The sequence below is a fragment of the Capsicum annuum genome, chromosome 12 (assembly GCF_002878395.1).
Source record: "Capsicum annuum cultivar UCD-10X-F1 chromosome 12, UCD10Xv1.1, whole genome shotgun sequence".
NCBI classification, from domain to species: Eukaryota; Viridiplantae; Streptophyta; class Magnoliopsida; order Solanales; family Solanaceae; genus Capsicum; species Capsicum annuum.
In genome coordinates this window covers 11,468,029-11,486,562 of record NC_061122.1, presented here as the reverse complement: position 1 = coordinate 11,486,562, position 18,534 = coordinate 11,468,029, and the positions used below count along the sequence as shown (strand labels likewise).

At 34.2% G+C, this 18,534-nt stretch overlaps 1 protein-coding gene and 1 long non-coding RNA gene across 2 annotated transcripts; both read right to left on the bottom strand.

Moving 5' to 3' along the window:
• Nucleotides 1–578: 578 nt before the first annotated feature.
• Nucleotides 579–1,454, bottom strand: LOC124889293. Its single transcript, XM_047400741.1, has 2 exons — nucleotides 1,181–1,454; nucleotides 579–1,100 (listed from the first exon to the last, which is right to left on the bottom strand). Exons 1-2 carry the CDS (start codon nucleotides 1,432–1,434, stop codon nucleotides 788–790), a joined length of 567 nt encoding a protein of 188 aa, XP_047256697.1. The 5' UTR covers nucleotides 1,435–1,454; the 3' UTR covers nucleotides 579–787.
• Nucleotides 1,455–14,750: 13,296 nt separating this feature from the next.
• LOC107850054 lies at nucleotides 14,751–15,625 on the bottom strand. The gene is made up of 2 exons (XR_001668429.2): nucleotides 15,538–15,625; nucleotides 14,751–15,069 (listed from the first exon to the last, which is right to left on the bottom strand). It is a non-coding gene; the product is annotated as an uncharacterized LOC107850054 (long non-coding RNA).
• Nucleotides 15,626–18,534: the final 2,909 nt, after the last annotated feature.

Below are 18,534 nucleotides of genomic sequence, written 5' to 3'. Positions count from 1 at the left end.
CTATTAGAGATAATACATACATCTTCTTTATCCTTTATTACATGTGCGCTTAGTTTTCTAAAAAAAACCATTTCCATGCCTCTTTCGATTCCCTGTCAACAATAGCAAATGCTAGAGGAAGAATGTTGTCATTTCCATTAATTCCAATAGCAATTAATAATTTTATCTCATATTTACCATACAAATGGGTTCCATCTACTAAAATAACTGGACGACAAGTTTGGAATCCTCAATGCATGGCTTGAAAGCCCAAAATACAAATTTAAACGTTTTTACCTCTAACGAACTCATTGACTCTTCGTGTTTCCATTCTACAATTGTTCCATGGTTAAAGTGTTGAAAAGCTGCAAAAAACTTAGGAAGCTCACTAAATGATTTCTGAAAATCACCATACACCAATTTAAATGCTCGTTGACATCAAAGCCACGCTTTCCTATATGTTACTTGATGACTAAATATCTCATGAACCTTAAAAATGACATCTACTACCAACAATTTAGGATTTTTACGTATTTGATTTAGAAACAAAGATGCAATTAAATTGGTATCTAGGTTAGCGTGACCTATAGTAAGCCCTTCAGTCTCACATCTATGATTATCAAAATACTTTTCTATCTTCCAAAGGCTACCTCCAACCTTTCGGCCTTGAAGAAACCATCGACAACCTAATGATTTGTGAAACCTGCATCTGACAATCCATAGTTTCTTGCTTGATGTTACAACTATGAATTCTTTATTTTTGCACAAACTCCAAATTGTCACAGCCCGTTTCAATCTATCTTTGCTGCTAAAACACACCATCGTCAGACCAAACAGAACAACAATTCATCTCAGATTCACGGGTAGAGATAAAAATATCTTCTTCATTCTCTAATGTTGTAAAGTAGGGTATATCATGATTTTGCATTTCAGACACACTTTGACCAAATTGATTATGAAGATTTACACCAATATCATTTTGAGGTAAATCTTCACTATCATTGGTATCTTCATCAGATTCACTTTCTAAGGTTTCACTTTCTCCATCATCTTCCTCCAAACTTTCATCACAAATTTGAGCATGTGCATCATTACACAAATCAAAGTTATCCTCATCTTCTCTGCAAAAAAAAATAATGAATTAGTGAAGTAGTAATGCATAAGATTTCTTATAGTTTCAAAAAAAGTAAAGATCATCCACCTGATCTCATATTGTCTGTGGCCACTTTCAATGTGTCCTTGACTACTTAATCCTTCATCATATGATTGATACTCATGTTCGTTAGGGCTTGCATCAAGTGATTGATGGATACTAGGGGTTGCAGTATATGCAAAATGAGGATGACTGAGCATGGAAAATCCATAATTTTGAGCTAATAAATTCATATGATAACCATGCTGACCATTCATTTGAAATAGATTATCATGATTTGTTGGTCTAGTCTTTACATACATCTCCAAAAGATTTATATCAATTTTATTCAAAAATTTTTTAGGAATGACAAGAAATTGTAGCAAAGACTGGTCATTCTCTATTTTAAATTCAATAAACCTTGTAATGTTACCTTGAAATGAGCATGAATATTTTTCAAAAATATCCATTTGAATATTTTCACTGTTTATCCTCATTTTTTCATGCAACATTGCAACTAGTTCAACGTAGCTAGTTGAAATAGACATGCTAACAATCATTCTAGCACCTTCTTTGTATCTAAATCCGCTCATTTCAGAAATTAGTTCACCACCCCAATACAAAGCAACCATCACATTTTCTTTAAAATTAGTCATTTTTCTGCTATACACAAAAATGTGCTAGAATTGTAAATTAGAATTGTAAAAATGTGTTTGAACATTCTATACATACCGTCACTTATATAATCTATTGTCCTAAAACTTTGCAGGTCTGTGATTTGATTCGCTAGAAACGTTACTCACAGTAACGTTTTTAACTAAAAATGTGACTAGTGATTACGATTTCAAGGCAAAATTTTGGTCAAAAAAGTTGTTGGGTTGATTTGATAGAATCGTTATTCGGAGTAACGTTTTACAACTAAAATGTTATTGGTGATAACGTATTTAATGTCAGATTTGTACAGAGATTCTTGGGTAGCAGAGCTACAGAGAAACGTTACTGTCGGTAACGTCTTATGTCTAAAACGTTACTGAGAGTAACGTTTTATATTCTAACGTCTAACGTCAATTCTATTTGAGCCGTTAACCTTTTTAAAACATAAAACGTTATTGGGAACAACGTTTATACTAGTTTTGTAAAATTTTCAAAAAACACATTACTTTGGTGAATAGATTCAAAAAATGACTTATTTCGGTCCAAGATTCTCATCTTATTCACCACAGAGACTACTCCTACCTTATCTCGAATAAGCTCATTTCTGATTCTATCACATCTAGTATGTCCACACATCTATCTCAACATACTCATCTCTATGACATGCATCTTCTGAACATGAAAGTTTTTGACTGGCCAACACTTTGATGCCTTTTCTTATCATCATAAACAAAACATCATGTACATACGCTAAAACAAGTATTTATCAAGTATGGTTTAATTAATACACTGTCAACTTAACAACTTTCCTAATAACATGATTTCTAAGCAAATAACGTTTAGCAATAATTCTTTTTTCGTGCATCAACTAATGAATCGTGCTTGGACAATAAAATAAAGAGGAGATTTAATGTCCTGATACGCTGACCTTTTGGAGAGCAGTGAACTAGGGGCATGATCGATCTCAGATCTCGATTCTCAAACTGTACTTCAAGTAGCCACAAGTAACAACGGACAACTTTTCCTATGGCTAAAATACCTATGAAAATATTCAGATGATAGACAACTATAGCTTTCATGGTGTTTTTGTAAGTGTAAGAACTTGGTTCGTGGTTGAGGATTTAGAGTAGTATTTATAGACGAAGAATTCAGGCTAGGGTTTGATTTTAACGAGATTTTAAATTTGAAAATTGTAATTGGTCAAAAGAATGGTTCAAATCCGAACGTTAAAGGGTTTACATGATTTGATTCAGAAGCTAGCCATATATGGTAAATCTTCAACTGCAAAGTCTTGATATAGACGTCCCTTGAAGCGTGAAATGAGAAAGGGATGATGAAGATGCACATGAAACTTTATTGATTCGCACGAAAATGGTGAGGTGAGCGTCTATCCATGGTAAAAGAAAGATGAGTTCTTCTCCAATTTAAATATGGAGAGATGAGCACCGGCGCTTTGAGAAAAGAAAAGACAAATTAATAATATAATTTTAGGGCTTGAAGGCATTTAGGAAAATTTAGATGGGTAAAATGGGGATATTTAGGACAATTCAGTATACTCAATTTTGAGTAGGATTTGACCGGTCACTACAAGAACGACATGTAATGAAGGAGTGTGTGTGTTGAGATGTGTGCTTGTGTCGTTGTCACCTTATGTGCTGCAAAAGTGGCGTCTACATGATTCCACCTTCATGGGTAGAGAGAATAGAGCCTCGCATATTGGGTTTTCTTTGGGCTAAAGTTTAGTTGAAGTTATGGATCAAAGGCACTTATTTAGAATATTTTCTTTCTATACTCTTTGGGATTCTTTTATTAGAATGTACCCAAATTAATAAATAAGAATTATATAAATATTAGAATATAATTATTGATACTTAAATAAAGTTACATGATATCACGGTAATATTCATAAAGTAGTAAATTAAAGAAATAATTCTTTGATTAAATAAAATAAAAATCATGCCTTCTTGCGGAGGTTTAAATTGATGATGATGATGATGACGATGATGATAATGACAACGATGATGATATACCGACGATTTTTATTTTATTTTGGGAAAAAGTTATCAAATACATCTTGAACTTATCCTAAAAAGTTGATGACACACTTAAACTATTTTGACGGTCCATTACACACCTATACTGTTTTGAACTGAATTTCTGTAATGCCCCAAAAACATGTTCTGAGACGTCACAAAACGTCACACGGTGCTCAGGACTACTAGTAGCCCCAAGCTAATCCTTTGAGCCTGCTACTAATTTTGAAACTCATAACAAAGGTAACTTAGGCATGTGAACCTACTGAAATACTGCATTTAATGTCTTAACTGAACTGAATTTAAATGAATATAATGTATGAAATGATTAGCTTAAAAATTTAATCAACCAACATTGGAAATTTGAAATATTTCTAACAGTCTAACAAGCCTCTACTTCTAATAACTAGAGAGCCGCTGAGACAGACCCCAGCTGACTCGAACTGAATTGAAAACAACTGAGAAAATACTGCATAAAGTTGAAAGTCTAAATAAATGGGTCCTCGAACCATGAGGACTCACCAACTGACGGAAAGTAGATAGAGATGCATATGATCAATTACGCTGCTGAAACTGAGCACATGAATCTACATTATTAAACAATGTAGCACACAAACATATATGTGGATCAGTACTTTGGAATGTACTGAGCATATAAGGATTAATACGTAAGTAAAACCACAATGTAATAATTAAGCAAAATCTTTCAAGGAATGTCTGCTGAGTGTAAATGACTCACCTTGAAATTGAATAAAATATGTATTACGAAATAACAAAACATGAATATGTAAAGCATAGATAAACTTTGTGAGTCAAAATGCTTAGTTCTAAAAGTTGCACTTTTGCTCTTTCAATTTGGGAGATTCTTCTAACCGACATAAACCATGTGAGTTGTCTAAAGTCCAATGTCTTGCCCACGTTGGGAGAGCTGTTCTACCCTTGCCATTGAAATAGAACCTTATCTTAAGTGATCACTATATTAGCCACTATGGGCGAATCTTAAACCTACAGTGGCGCGTAGTTCTGGAGCATGACACCTTTCGAATCATACCCAACTTGGTGCTAAATACTACTCCCATACTTATCGCTCAGAACATTAGAAAACCTACCTTAAAACAGCACAAGGTTTTATAATGAAAATCAATTATGCTTCTCTTTCTTAAAATCTCAAATTATATGAACAATGTGGATTCCTTACCTTAGCTTAGGTTCAAAAGATCAATTTCTTTCTTAAATTTTGGTAAACAACTTATAAAAAAGGCTTAAAATCATAATCTTCTTGAAATATCAATACTTAGGCTTACGGCTTAAAACCCATGCTTTAAACTCATGCAAATTCATAGCAAAACGTTGTGCTTAATATACTTTTTGAAATACTTCAACAATACCACGATAATGAAATCACGCATCAAAATATCATGCTTAAAACTCAATGAGGAATCTAAAAAATCATGTCACACGTATAAAGACGTGAAAGTAGACATGCAAGTTAACATATAAATCACTTGTAACACTATAATCTTCAAAAAAAATGATAATTAGGTATGAACCCTAATTTGCAAAATATGAAATCTTAAATAGATATCAAGTTTTGGGCACAAGGATAAAAGAAGTGTTCTTGTTCATAACCCCGCATACCTTATTTGGCTTGATTCGATGAAACAAGTTGAATTTGGAAGCCTTGAGAGCGTTCTTGAAGGCTTTTCTTGAAGTTCTTGGCTTAGGAACCTTAAGTGTTTGATTATCTTGATAAGAACGTAATGGAAATCTTGAAATTTTTGGGAGATGACCTCAAGGAGAAATCCTAATCTTGTTCTTGAGGATAAAGAGGATTAAGAGTTTTTAAAACTTGTTTATGATGGTTAAGTACGTGTTTTTGGTGATTTATGTTGTGGGGGTGAGGGAAAAGACCAAAATACCCCTCCAAAACTATTTAAGGGTGAGATTGATCAAGTCTGGTCTTGGGTGATGACTTGGGCTAATAAGTTGTCACTTAAGTGATGACTTATCACCTCAAGTCATCACTTTGGGGCTAAACTTATCATATATTGCTTATGGGTGACGACTTGGTATGATAAGTCGTCACTTAGGTGATGGCTTATCAGCCCAAGTCATCACTTGGAAGTTGGTTAGGCTGACGACTTGGGATGATAACTCATCACTTAGTTGATTGCTTATCAACTCAGGTCATCACTTAGTTGACAGAAGGACATACTGAAGTAAAATGAGTATAACTGTACGCTTCTATATCGGATTAAGGTGAAACCAAATGTGTTGGAAATAAGACTCAAAGATCTTTCTTTTTATATATAGTAGGCTATGTAATTCATTATGTACAAGGAGTAATGGTCATTGAAAGTTGACCCAATCTGAAATATTCACTAAAACTTAATCAATAAAAGCGTTCTCAACTTGTCTTTGAGTTAGGAGATTTTTGTGACCTCGACTGATATAAAAGGACATTTCACACTATATAATTGATTATCACACATATATAGGCATAGAATCATTAGGTTACAGTCTTCATAGTTAGTAACAACAGTTTACATTCTAGTCCGAACATAGGGGGTGTTATATTATCTCCCCCTTGGAAACATTCCTCCTCGAATGAGGCCGATTAGCTGAGAAACTAAGAGATTTGGGAGTATATATAGAACAGGCATGACTGGGAACATGATTACATAACTAAAACTGAGAACTGTAGAGAATCAATCTGAGGAGAATCGATACCTTAGGCTAAATCTAAACTTACGGAGAAAAGATGGGTGTACTTGGTTTGTATATCTGCTTCTGCTTCCCAAGTGGCAGCCTCAATGGACTGATTCCACCAAAGGACTTTGAATAAGGAAACTTCTTTATTCTTTATCCTACGAATTTGGTAATCAAGGATCTCGACTGGGACTTTTTCATAAGAGAGACTATCCTGAATTTCGGTGCTTTCTAAAGGAACTACTACGGCTGGGTCACCAATACACTTCTTTAACACAGAGACAAACAACACTAAGTGAACGGCTGACAATTCTGCAGGAAACTCAAACTCATAAGCTACCTTCCCAACACGACTCAATATTATGTAAGGGCTGACATATTGGGGTCATCGACTTCAAACTCAAGGTTTTTTCTTCTCACTGCATAAGATTTCTGACGACTCTGAGCTATTTTAAGCCTCTTTCTAATAAGCTAAAATTTTTCCATAGATTCAAACACACATCCAGTCCTACTAAAGCGGCCTTACCCACTTTGAACCAGCCAGTTGGTGATCTACACCTTCTCTTATAGAGAGCCTCAAATGGAGACATCTAGATACTGGAATGATAACTGTTGTTGTAGGAAAACTCAATCAAAAGCAAGTGTCACCCAACTTCTCTTAAAATAAAAAACACACGCCCTTAATATGTCCTCTAGGGTATGAATGGTCCTCTCTACCTGACCATCTGTCTGAGGGTGAAAAGCTGAACTGAGATGGACTTGGGTACCAAGACCCTTTTAGAAGGCCTTCCAAAAGTGAGAGGTAAACTGAGTACCTTTATCAGAAATGATGGACAATGTTACTCCATGCAACCTAAACAACTCTCTATTATACAGCTTAGCATAATCCTCAGCTGAGTGGGACGTATGAACTGGTAAAAATAGGCTAATTTGGTCAATCTATCTACAATAACCCAAACTGAATCATGTTGACGACGCGAACAAGGTAACCTTGTCAAAAAGTCCATATTCACCTCCTCCCACTTTCAAGTGGGAATACTAAACTCCTGTAAGGTTCCACCAATAAACTTTCTGCAAGTCTCGATACATTTTGGTGGCTCCTGGGTGAATAGAGTAATGTGCACCATGCGTTTCTACCATAATCTGCTACCTCAAACCATCAACGCACAGCACACATAGTCTTTCCTGGTATCTCAACACACCATCTTCCCCTTGGGAGAAAACCTCTACCTTCTGATCTCTAAATGACTTCTTCAACCTGACCAAACTGGAGTCCTTATCTTGCTTCTCCTTCACTTCGGAAACTAAAGAAGACTCCGAACTACTCTGGACCCAAACATTCCCCTAAGCTGAGTCAACCAACCGCAAACCTAACCTATCCAACCGATGAACTTCCCGAACTAACTTTTTCTTATCATTCTCCACATGAGCAACACTACTCATAGATAGTCTACTAAGGGCATTTGCCACAATATTGGCCTTGCCCGGATGATACAAGATACTTATGTCATAGTCTTTTAACAATTCTAACCACCTTCTCTAACAAAGATTTAACTTTCTTTATGAAAATACATACTGCAAAATTTTATAGTCTATGAACACATCAACATGAACCCTATAAAGATAGTGCCTCCAGATTTTCAAGGCAAATACAACAGCAACTAACTCAAGATTGTGGGTAGGGTAGTTCTTTTAGTGAGGCTTAAGCTATCTAGAGGCATAGGCTATGACCTTACCTCTCTACATCAAAACATAACCCAGACCAACTCTAAAAGCATCACAATAAACAATAAATATATCTGTATCATCAGATAACGCCAAAATTGAGGCTGAAGTAAGCCGAGACTTCAACTCCAGAAAGCTCTTCTCACAGGAATCTGACCACTAAAACTTAACTTTCTTTTGAGTTAATCTAGACATGGGGGATGCAATAAATGAAAACCTCTCAACAAACCATCAGTAATAGCCAGCTAAACCCAAGAAACTCCAGATGTCTGATAGAGAGATAGATCTAGGCTAGTTTCTTACTACTTCAGTATTTTGAGGATAACTCTAATGCCATCACCGGAAATAATATGACCCAGAAAAGCTACTAACCTTAGCCAAAATTCACACTTGCTGAATTTGGCAAATAATTGGTGATCTCTAAAGGTTTGTAACATGATTCTAAGATGGTCTACATGGTCATCCTCACTACGGGAATAAACAAGGATATAATCAATAAAGACTATGATGAACATGTCTAGGTACTGTTTGAACACTTGGTTCATCAGGTCCATGAAGGCTATTGGGGCATTTGTTAGCCCAAAAGACATGACTAGAAACTCAAAGTGACCATAACAGGTTCTGAAAGCTCTCTTTGGAATATCACATTCCCTTATTTTAAGCTAGTGATAGCCTGATCTAAGGTCTATCTTAGAGAAATAACTTGCACCTTGGAGTTGGTCAAATAATTCATCAATCCTAGGAAGAGGATATTTGTTGTTGATTGTAACTTTATTCAACTAACGATAGTAAATGAACATTCGGAGAGAGCCATCTTTCTTACACACGAATAGGATGGGAGGGGCCTATAGAGAGACACTAGGCCTTATGAAACCTTTATCTAAGAGGTCTTTAAGTTGTTTTTTAACTCTTTAAGCTTGACTGGAGCTATACAATAAGAAGGAATATAGATAGGTTGAGTATCTGGAAGAAGGTCAATATCGAATTCTATTTCTCTAATAGGTGGTACCCCTGGCAGATCTTTGGGAAATACTTTAGAAAATTCATTGACTACATGGACTGAATGAACTATTGGGGCCTTGGACTTAATGTCCTTGACTCAAACTAAATGGAAAATGCACCCTTTTGATATCAACTTTCTGGCCTTAAAATAGGATATGAAATGACTCTTGGGAGATACTGAATTACCTTTCCACTCAAAAACTGGCTCATCAGAAAACTGGAATTTCATTACTCGAGTGCAACAATCTATAGATACATAGCAGGAATAGAGTCAATTCATGCCCAGAATGATGTCAAAATCAACTATGTTTAACTCTATTAAGTCTGCTAATATAATTTTATGAAGGATAGTGATAGGACTCTTTCTATAGAATCGTTCATCAACAACTGACTCGCCCACTAGAGTGGAAACTAAGAAGGCTTAGAGAACTATTCAGGACCTACTTCAAAATTCACTACAACAGGCGGGGTCACATAAGAGAGACTTGACCCGAGATATAACAGCACATAAACATTAAGATGAAAGACACAAAGCATACCAGTAATAACATATGGTGAACTCTTCTGCTCCTGATGGGATGGTAAGGTATAAAACTAATTCTGGAGCTGACCACCACCGGTACTGGATGACGCAGCCTAAGAAGGGGCTGGGCGACTTGGTGGAGCTGGTGCGCTAGCAGTCTGATTCTGGGGAACATACCTATTTTCTTTCTTAAAATACGGACACTCTTTGATTTCGTGACCCAACGTACCATAACCGTAGCAACTCTTTATTCCCCTCAAACACTCACCAGGATGAGCTTTACTATACTTAACACATGTCAGATAATTAGACCTTCCACTCATACTATTCTGAGCCCTAGACATAGAAGTTCTACCCCACGGCTACTGCTTAGTTCTGGGTGTAGGGGAAATAGCTGAAGATGGCGCTGGCATATATGAGTGACCCTGAAACTTCGAACGATTTTCCCCTCCAAACCTTGCTTGGCCATACTCAAACTGTCTGGTCCTAGACTTCTTATTTACTTTATTTTTCACCTTCAACTTCTCTGCCTATATATGTTGATCTTGAATCATCAACCTAGCAAGATCCTTGTCCCCAATAAGTATGGCAGTCCTACACGTCTTGATTACCAAACTAGATACTCCAGTAATAAACTTACTCATATTCGACCTACGGTCAACTATCAAATCTTGAGCATACTTAGACAATTGATTGAACTTAAGACAGTACTCCTTCACTATCATCGAGCCCTGCCTCAGGTTCATGAACTCCTCTATCTTAACTTCCCTCATTTCATGCAGAAAGAACCTGTCTAGGAACGCATCTTGAAATACCTTCCAATTTATAGAAGCTGCATTCTCATCTCTACCATTCTTCCATATAACCACCCAATCATAAGCAATGTCCTTTAGCCTGTAGGATGCCAATTCTACACTCTCCTCCTCAGTAATATGCATAATTTAGGTGATATTTTTCACCTCATCAAGATAGAGTTGTGGGTCTTCACCTACTTTTGACCTAAAGAATTCAGGCTGATTCATTCTCCTGAAGTCATGAATCCTGGCTGTAGCTAAACACCATTCTGCAGAAGTGGGACTGTAGCCTAATAGTTTCCATGAACATTGGAAGTCACAGCTTAGGCCAGCTCCTAAAAGGCAGCCCGAAATTTAGCATGGGATACATTCTCATTCAGAGGATCAGAGGGCTGAGGTGGCTAGTTATAATTTCTGCGTGTATTAGCTCGACGAGGAGGCATATTCTGTCATGTAAGAACACGAGTTAAAAGAAGATAGAGACATTGTAAGCACAATAGATCATGATAGAAAAAGATGATTTCCTTAAACATCCCGTAGCCTTTTGCTCATAAATATGGCGCATTTCACATCCATGATCAAGAATATACGTAACGTGGCTTGTCTGACTCCCTGGGACTCTTTAAACCTTAGGCTGATACCAAGTTTATAACACCCCAAAAATATGTCCCGATAAATCACATGGTGCTCAGGACTACTAGTCGCCCCAAGATAACCCTTTGAGCCTGCTAGTAATTCTGAAATTCATAACAAAGGTAACTTAGGCATGTGAACCTACTAAAATACTGCATTTAATGTCTTAACTGAACTGAATTTAAAAGAATATAATGTCTAAAAGTTCTTAGCTTAAAAATCTAATCAACCAACACTGGAAATTTGAAATATTTCTAACAATCTAACAAGCCTCTACTTCTAATATCTAGAGAGTCGCTGGGACAGACCCCATCTGACTCGAACTGAATTGAAAACAACTGAGAAAATACTACATAAAGCTAAAAACCTAAATAAATAGGTCCTCAAACCACGAGGACTCACCAACTTAAGGGATGTAGATAGAGATGCCCATGATCAATTACGTTGTTGGGACTGAGCACCTGAACCTACATTATTAAACAATGTAGCACACAGACATATATATGGATCAGTACTTTTGGAATGTACTGAGCATATGGGGATTAATGCATAAGTAATACCACAATGTAATAATTAATCAAAATCATTCAAAGGATGGATGCTAAGTGTAAATGAATCACCTTGAAATTGAATAAAATATGTATTACGAAATAACAAAACATGAATATGTAAAGCATAGATAAACTTTGTGTGTCATAACGCTTAGTTCTAAAAGTTGCACTTTTGTTCTTTCTATTTAGGAGTTTCTTATAACCGACATAAATCATGTGAGCTGTCATGGAGTCCAACATCTTACTCACATTGGGGAGAGTTGTTCTACCCTTACCATGAACCTTATCTTAAGTGATCACTATCTTAGCGCACTATGGGCAAATCTTAAACCAAAGGTGGTGCATAGTTCTGGGGAATGAGGCCTTTGGAATCATACCCAACTTAGTGCTGAATACTACTCCCATACCTATCGCTCAGAACTTTAGAAAATCCACCTTAAAACAACACAAGGGTTTATAATGAAAACAAATATGTTTCTCTTTCTTAAAATCTCAAACAATATGAACAATGTGGATTCCTTACCTTATTAGGATCAAAAGATCAATTTCTTTCTTAAATCTTGGTAAGCAACTTACAAAAGAGGCTTAAAATCATAATCTTCTTGAAATACCAATACTTTAGCTTAGGGCTTAAACTCATGCTTTAAACTCATGCAAATTCATAGTAAAACGTCGTTCTCAAGGAGTATAACTTTACGCTCCACTATTGGATTATGGTGACAGACGGACATGCTGAAGAAAAATAAGTATAACTTTACGCTCCGATATAGGATTACGATGAAACTAAATGCATTGGAAAGAAGACTCAAAGATATTTCTTTTTATATATAATAGGTTACGTAATTCATTATGTACAAGGAGTAATGGTCGTTGAAAGTTTACTCAAGCTGAAACGTTCACTAAAACTTAATAAATAGAAGCATTGTCAACTCGTCTTTGAGTTAGGAGATTTTTGTGACCTCGAATGATGTAAAAGGACATTTTCACACTATACAATTGATCATCAGACATATACAGACGTAGAATCATTGGGTTACAGTCTGCATACTTAGTAACAATAGTTTAAATTCTAGACCAAACATGGGGGGTGTTACAATTTCTTTCCACCCTAGCACATGTATAACCAATCACATTATGGGAGTTTGTATGACACTCGTGCCATGTCGTTACAATATCACTGGCACATCATATGCTTTGTCATATTTCAAGTTTTTTCTCTCAATATCACCTAATTGTTTCTTCTTCATTCTACACCACAAAGCAACCATAAAACCACCATTATTGTCATTATACCATCACTAAATTCATATATTTCATCATCAAAAATAAAATAATCACCACAAATTTCATCCCCCACAATAAATCACCATCGAAATTACACCATCACTATTGTCACCACAAAAAAATAAAGAAACGCCACAAAATTCAACACCCATAATCAATCTATCCTTGAAATAACTCTTATCGCCGTCAAAAGTCACTTTCGATTTCTTCTTCTTCACCACCCAACAGTTACAACAACACCATCACAAAATTATCATCAGTATTTACTTGTCTTTAGTACCTTATTTTTTATTTAGATCTACGCTTTTTTTATCGAAATTTCACACATCTAAAGAAATTGTATCAACGATACAGAGGCAATCGATCATGAAATTGATGAAAATTACTTCGTTGAATTGGGTATGCCAAAAAAATTTGTTCAACTAAGACCGCCAAAAAAATAAAATTCACACTAAAGAACCTCTGAAAAATTTATACTTTTCCAATGAAACAACAATTCTCCATCACCAAAAGCTATATTTTTTTGTCCTATAATTCATTAATTATTTTAGCTTGTTTCATTTTTTTAGTGAAATGGATGTATAAAATTTCTTTTAAAAAAAATTAAGAATGAAGATGGAATATTAATGATAAAGTACATATAAAAATTTGAAACAATATTAAAATAAAAGGAGTGAAGAAATGAAGTTTTTCGAAGCTCTAAATGTTGAAAATGGTGGTTCATGAGTGTTGAAGAAGAGAGAGAAAGTGATATGAAGATAATTGGAGAAAGAGAAAATATAAAACTGTTTGGAATTTAAAAAAAAAAAACAAAGAACACAAATAAATTTTAATAAACACGCTTGTTTTTTATTTTTTTTTGTTTTTGTGTCACATCAGCTTTTACGGTGAAAATAAATTCACTTTCAAGTACTATAGGTGTGTAATAGATCGTAAAAATAGTTTAAATGTGTCAGCGACTTTTTGAAATAAATTCAAAGTGTATTTAATGTCTTTCCCCTTTATTTTAAAAGATTAAGGATGATAATATTACCTAAACTTATAATTATAATTAAAAATTTTATATGCATTTTAAGTTATCAACATTATTTGAAGCACAAAAAGAGATAACTTGGGTGCCAAAAATAAATAAGAGATATAATTAGGAATTTGAATAGAGAGATTTGAGGAGATTGATTAATAATCAAAAAATGGAAGAGGTATTATTCAATACCAATATTATGAAGTAGAACTATTTAATGCCAGTTAGATCTCTTAAAGGATACCTAATACCTATCAATTTCATTCATTTGACACCCCTAAAAATCGAGTCATGTGGTCTTCAATGCAATCCTTGATCCCGCGATTACATTAGATATATATATAGGGGCGGATTTGCGGTAGCCGGTGGGGGTTCTCAGGAACCCCCACCCACTACCATAAGGCTTATAATTATATTAGAAAAATTCTCAATCAGTTTAAATATTAACAGGTAGGAACTCATAGCAAAGTAATGAGATAATTTAGTGGTAGGAGTCTTAGACTTGAGATGCATGCCATGCTACTCTTGGTCATGAGTTCAAACCTTTATGGAGGTTTTTTGGTTTGTTTGTTTAATTTTTTTTCTCTTTATTTATTTTATTCGGAACCCACAAGTATGAAATTCTGGATCCGCCTCTGTATATATAAATATTTTTCTTTTTTTAAGTGCGTATTCTACATTCACTTAATAAAATGAGCACAATAGCAATATAGCATAACCACCATTTGTAAATTAAGTAATGGAATATTCACTTTGACCATAGAACATCAACCCTATAACTCTATCAAACAAATGATAAAGTCTTAACATTTTGATAAAGAAACTTTTAATTTCTGCATTTGTAGCCACAAATACAAATACGAATATCTTCTGGGCTTAATATACAACCCGCACCAAGAAATTTATCTTTATATTTATCCTCGCAACTTGGCGTACAATCTTCCTTCAACTTGCAACTTATGTTGGGAATTGGAGCAGCACATTGCAAATCTCTAATCTTTTTATCTTGGGCAATCGTCAAGTTAAGGACTAAAATAAAAAAGGAAAAAAAAGTAATTATTATCAATTAAAGAATCCAACTTTAGAGAATACACAATAATATTATTCAGCATAACATCATAAATGGAATCTGAAGAGGATGGGATGTTACAAATTTTAATCCATGTAAAAGGGTGAGGTGTATGCAGATTTATATTCATTTCAAACACAAATCAATTTTTCAGATACCATTTTCAACTTGAAAAAAAAATTACTAATTGAAGTACCTCCTTTTTTTGTTTCACAACTTTATGTCCAAATGTGACTAATTTGTGATTATAAGAACTACATAAGTAGTATTACAAATAATATTTATCAAAGTCTTTTGTATATCAAAATGCTTATTTGAAGCATTAATGATTGAAGAAAAAGATTCTAAAATCACATCAAGAATGAACCAAATGTAAACAAAAAATGATTAAAACTTTAAAAAAATTAGGAGAATGTTGATGCACAAACCAGAGAATGTGATGATAAGAAGGAGATAGAAATAAATTGAAACTTTTGCCATTTCTACTTGATTATTTTTCTTGTGATTTAAAAGAATGTTGTGTGAATTGTCTAACCATGGTTGCAAGTATTTATAGGAGTCAAAAATTATTATGATAATCTAGTGATTATTACATTAATTTATGAGATAAAGACCAAACTTAATTCTACTACACAAGATAATATCTAGTTAGCACTAATAATTGGGTATTAATTAAGATTTAAATTTAATCCATTTTATCAATAAGTCAGCCTATTAAATGATTAGGAAAATTACATTATATTTTTTGACCAAATATTTTTTTTGGTCCTATTTATATTTTACTTATCATCAGAATATAAAACCCTTTAAGGCTCCATTTTTTTTTTTTAAGATTCAGACATCTGAATCTGAATATATATCTGAATGATTAAGATGTTGTCTTTAAATCTGAAAACTGAATGATTAAGACTGTTTGTTTTTCAACATCTGAATGTGTAAACAAAATTTATTTGTATGCATAATAAAATAAAAAATAAAATTTAAATAAAAAATTAATTATATATTAAAAAATATGTAATTTAATACAATAAAATTATTAGTATTTAATTGAGAAAAAATATTTATGTTTGTTAGTGATAGTGGAGATAGCTTATAATGGTGGTTGCGGTGATAATGATTGATGTTAGAGATTATTATTGTTGGTGGTGATAACTGTGATGGTTGGTATTGTAATGATTGTTATGATGGTGGCGATTGATGGCGGTGGTTGTTGTTGTGATGTGACATTGCTTTATGTTAGTAGTTTAAGGTGTTGATTATGTTGACTGAAACATGACTGCATGATGATTAACGATGTGTTGGTGCTAGTTGGAGATGTTATTTATTGTGAAGGTAAAGATGGTTGTTAGTAGAGATAAATTTTAGCAATGGTACTGGTTGAAGTAGTGGTAGAGGTGACATTACTAGTGACAATAGTGGTGGAGGCCAAAGAATGTGTAGAAGTTGTGATGTATTAGTAGTGGTGCTAGTTGTGATAGAGAAGTTGGTTGGTAGTAGGGATTGGCCATTAGTGGTTGCTGATTGTGGTGTTGTTGACGGCAGTGGTGGTGGTGAATATAATTAGAATAAAAGAGGTAGTATGTGTAGTAGCAGTTGACAATTGTGGTTGGTAGCGGTATTTTTTGTCGATGGTGGTTGTGATGGTGGTGGTGGTGGGTAGTGGTTGACAATGGAGACGGTGACAGAGGTGGTTAGTAATGGTAACTGCTGATTATGAATAGAGTGATGAATATTATCCAACACCAGAATATCCTTTCAGACCTATTAAGACTTGATTCTAGATCTGAATAATTAAGATCTATTCAGATCTATTAAGAGTTAAAACCTTAGTAAAAAAATAAATACACTTAATGGTTTGAAGTCTAAACCATTCAAATTCAGACCTCCATTAAGTGCAAACAACTGAGGCCTAAGTCATGGTGACACCTATCGGTTGGCGAATCAATCTCAACCAAAATACCAAGAATTAAAAATATTAGAAAGTACATCGGAATAATATAAATGAAAATGACAGTAAATCGAATACAATGCCAAGAATAGTTGATACTTCCTCCGTTCACTTTTACTTATTATTATTCTACTTTTTGAGGTCAATTTTCATGACTTTGATTAGCATTTTAATGTGTATAACTTAATATTTTAAATTTTAAATTTAGATGGTGGAAAACTATACTAAAATGCTATCAATTGCAATCCATCTCATATTAATATGATGAAAAATACATCTTAAAACATTAGTCAAAACTTATGCAAATTAACCTCAAAAAGCATAATAATGATAATAAAAGTCAACAGGCGAGTACAATCCCCAAAAATCAATATTACAAGTTGTGACCTATTAAATCTAATAAGTACAATTTGGATACTAAAGATGCTAACATTAGCATTAATAATTAATGATTAACTTTCAAGGAAAATCTACTTGGATTCAGTGACGGATCTAGCATATATTCAGGGGTTCACCGAATTTTCTTAGGCGAAAAATTACATTATTTATAAACGATTAAAATTATTTTTTATGTGTATATTGTATATGTTGAACCCCCTTCAGCTAGTTCGTATGCGCACTTTCGAACCCCCTTAATAAACTTTTTGACTCTACCACTGCTTGGATCTAGTTTATACACCAAAGTTTATACATCAAAGAGCATTAATTTCTTGTAGTGAGAAAAAAAAATTATAATTAAGGGTGATAAATTCAGTTCAAATTCATTTGATCGCTAGATCCGTCAATTTTTATGGGGTTGTCTTATATTAGAAAGAATAGCTATCCAAAGTAATTCATGACAACCCTGGGCACAGCCCATCTTAATCCATAATAAAAGCTAACCCAAAGTAATCCATGGCGTAGCTCAAACTTAACCCAACCATCACTATCACACCTTCAACACCTATAATTTGATTCTTATTATAAAACAAGAAAGAATAAAGAAGAAGAGTAAAGAGAATAGAGAGAGTAATTGTTATTTCTTCTCTTGAGGGATGATTTACAATGAAGGAAGCCCTTTTATTTATAGGGGGAATTTGCCCTAGTTTCATACTAAAAGACAAATACATCAAATCCTGATAGACATCAAATAGATCTTGATAGATCTTGATAGAAATTCACTATCATTGATATATATCATAAAACTCCACCTTGAATGTCTAACAATATGCATATAGGCTGCCTCATTAAAAACCTTATAAGAAAAACCCAGTGGGACAAAACCTCGTAAGGAAAAAAGAGTACAGCGCATATTAGCTCCCCCTAATAAGAACATCCTTGAACCTTTGCATTCCGATCTTGTGCACCATCTTCTTAAAAGTTGTAGTTGGTAGAGACTTAGTGAATAAATCAGTCACATTATCACTTGAACGAATCTGTTGTACATCAATATCACCATTCTTTTGGAGCTCATGTGTATAGAAGAGCTTTGGAGAAA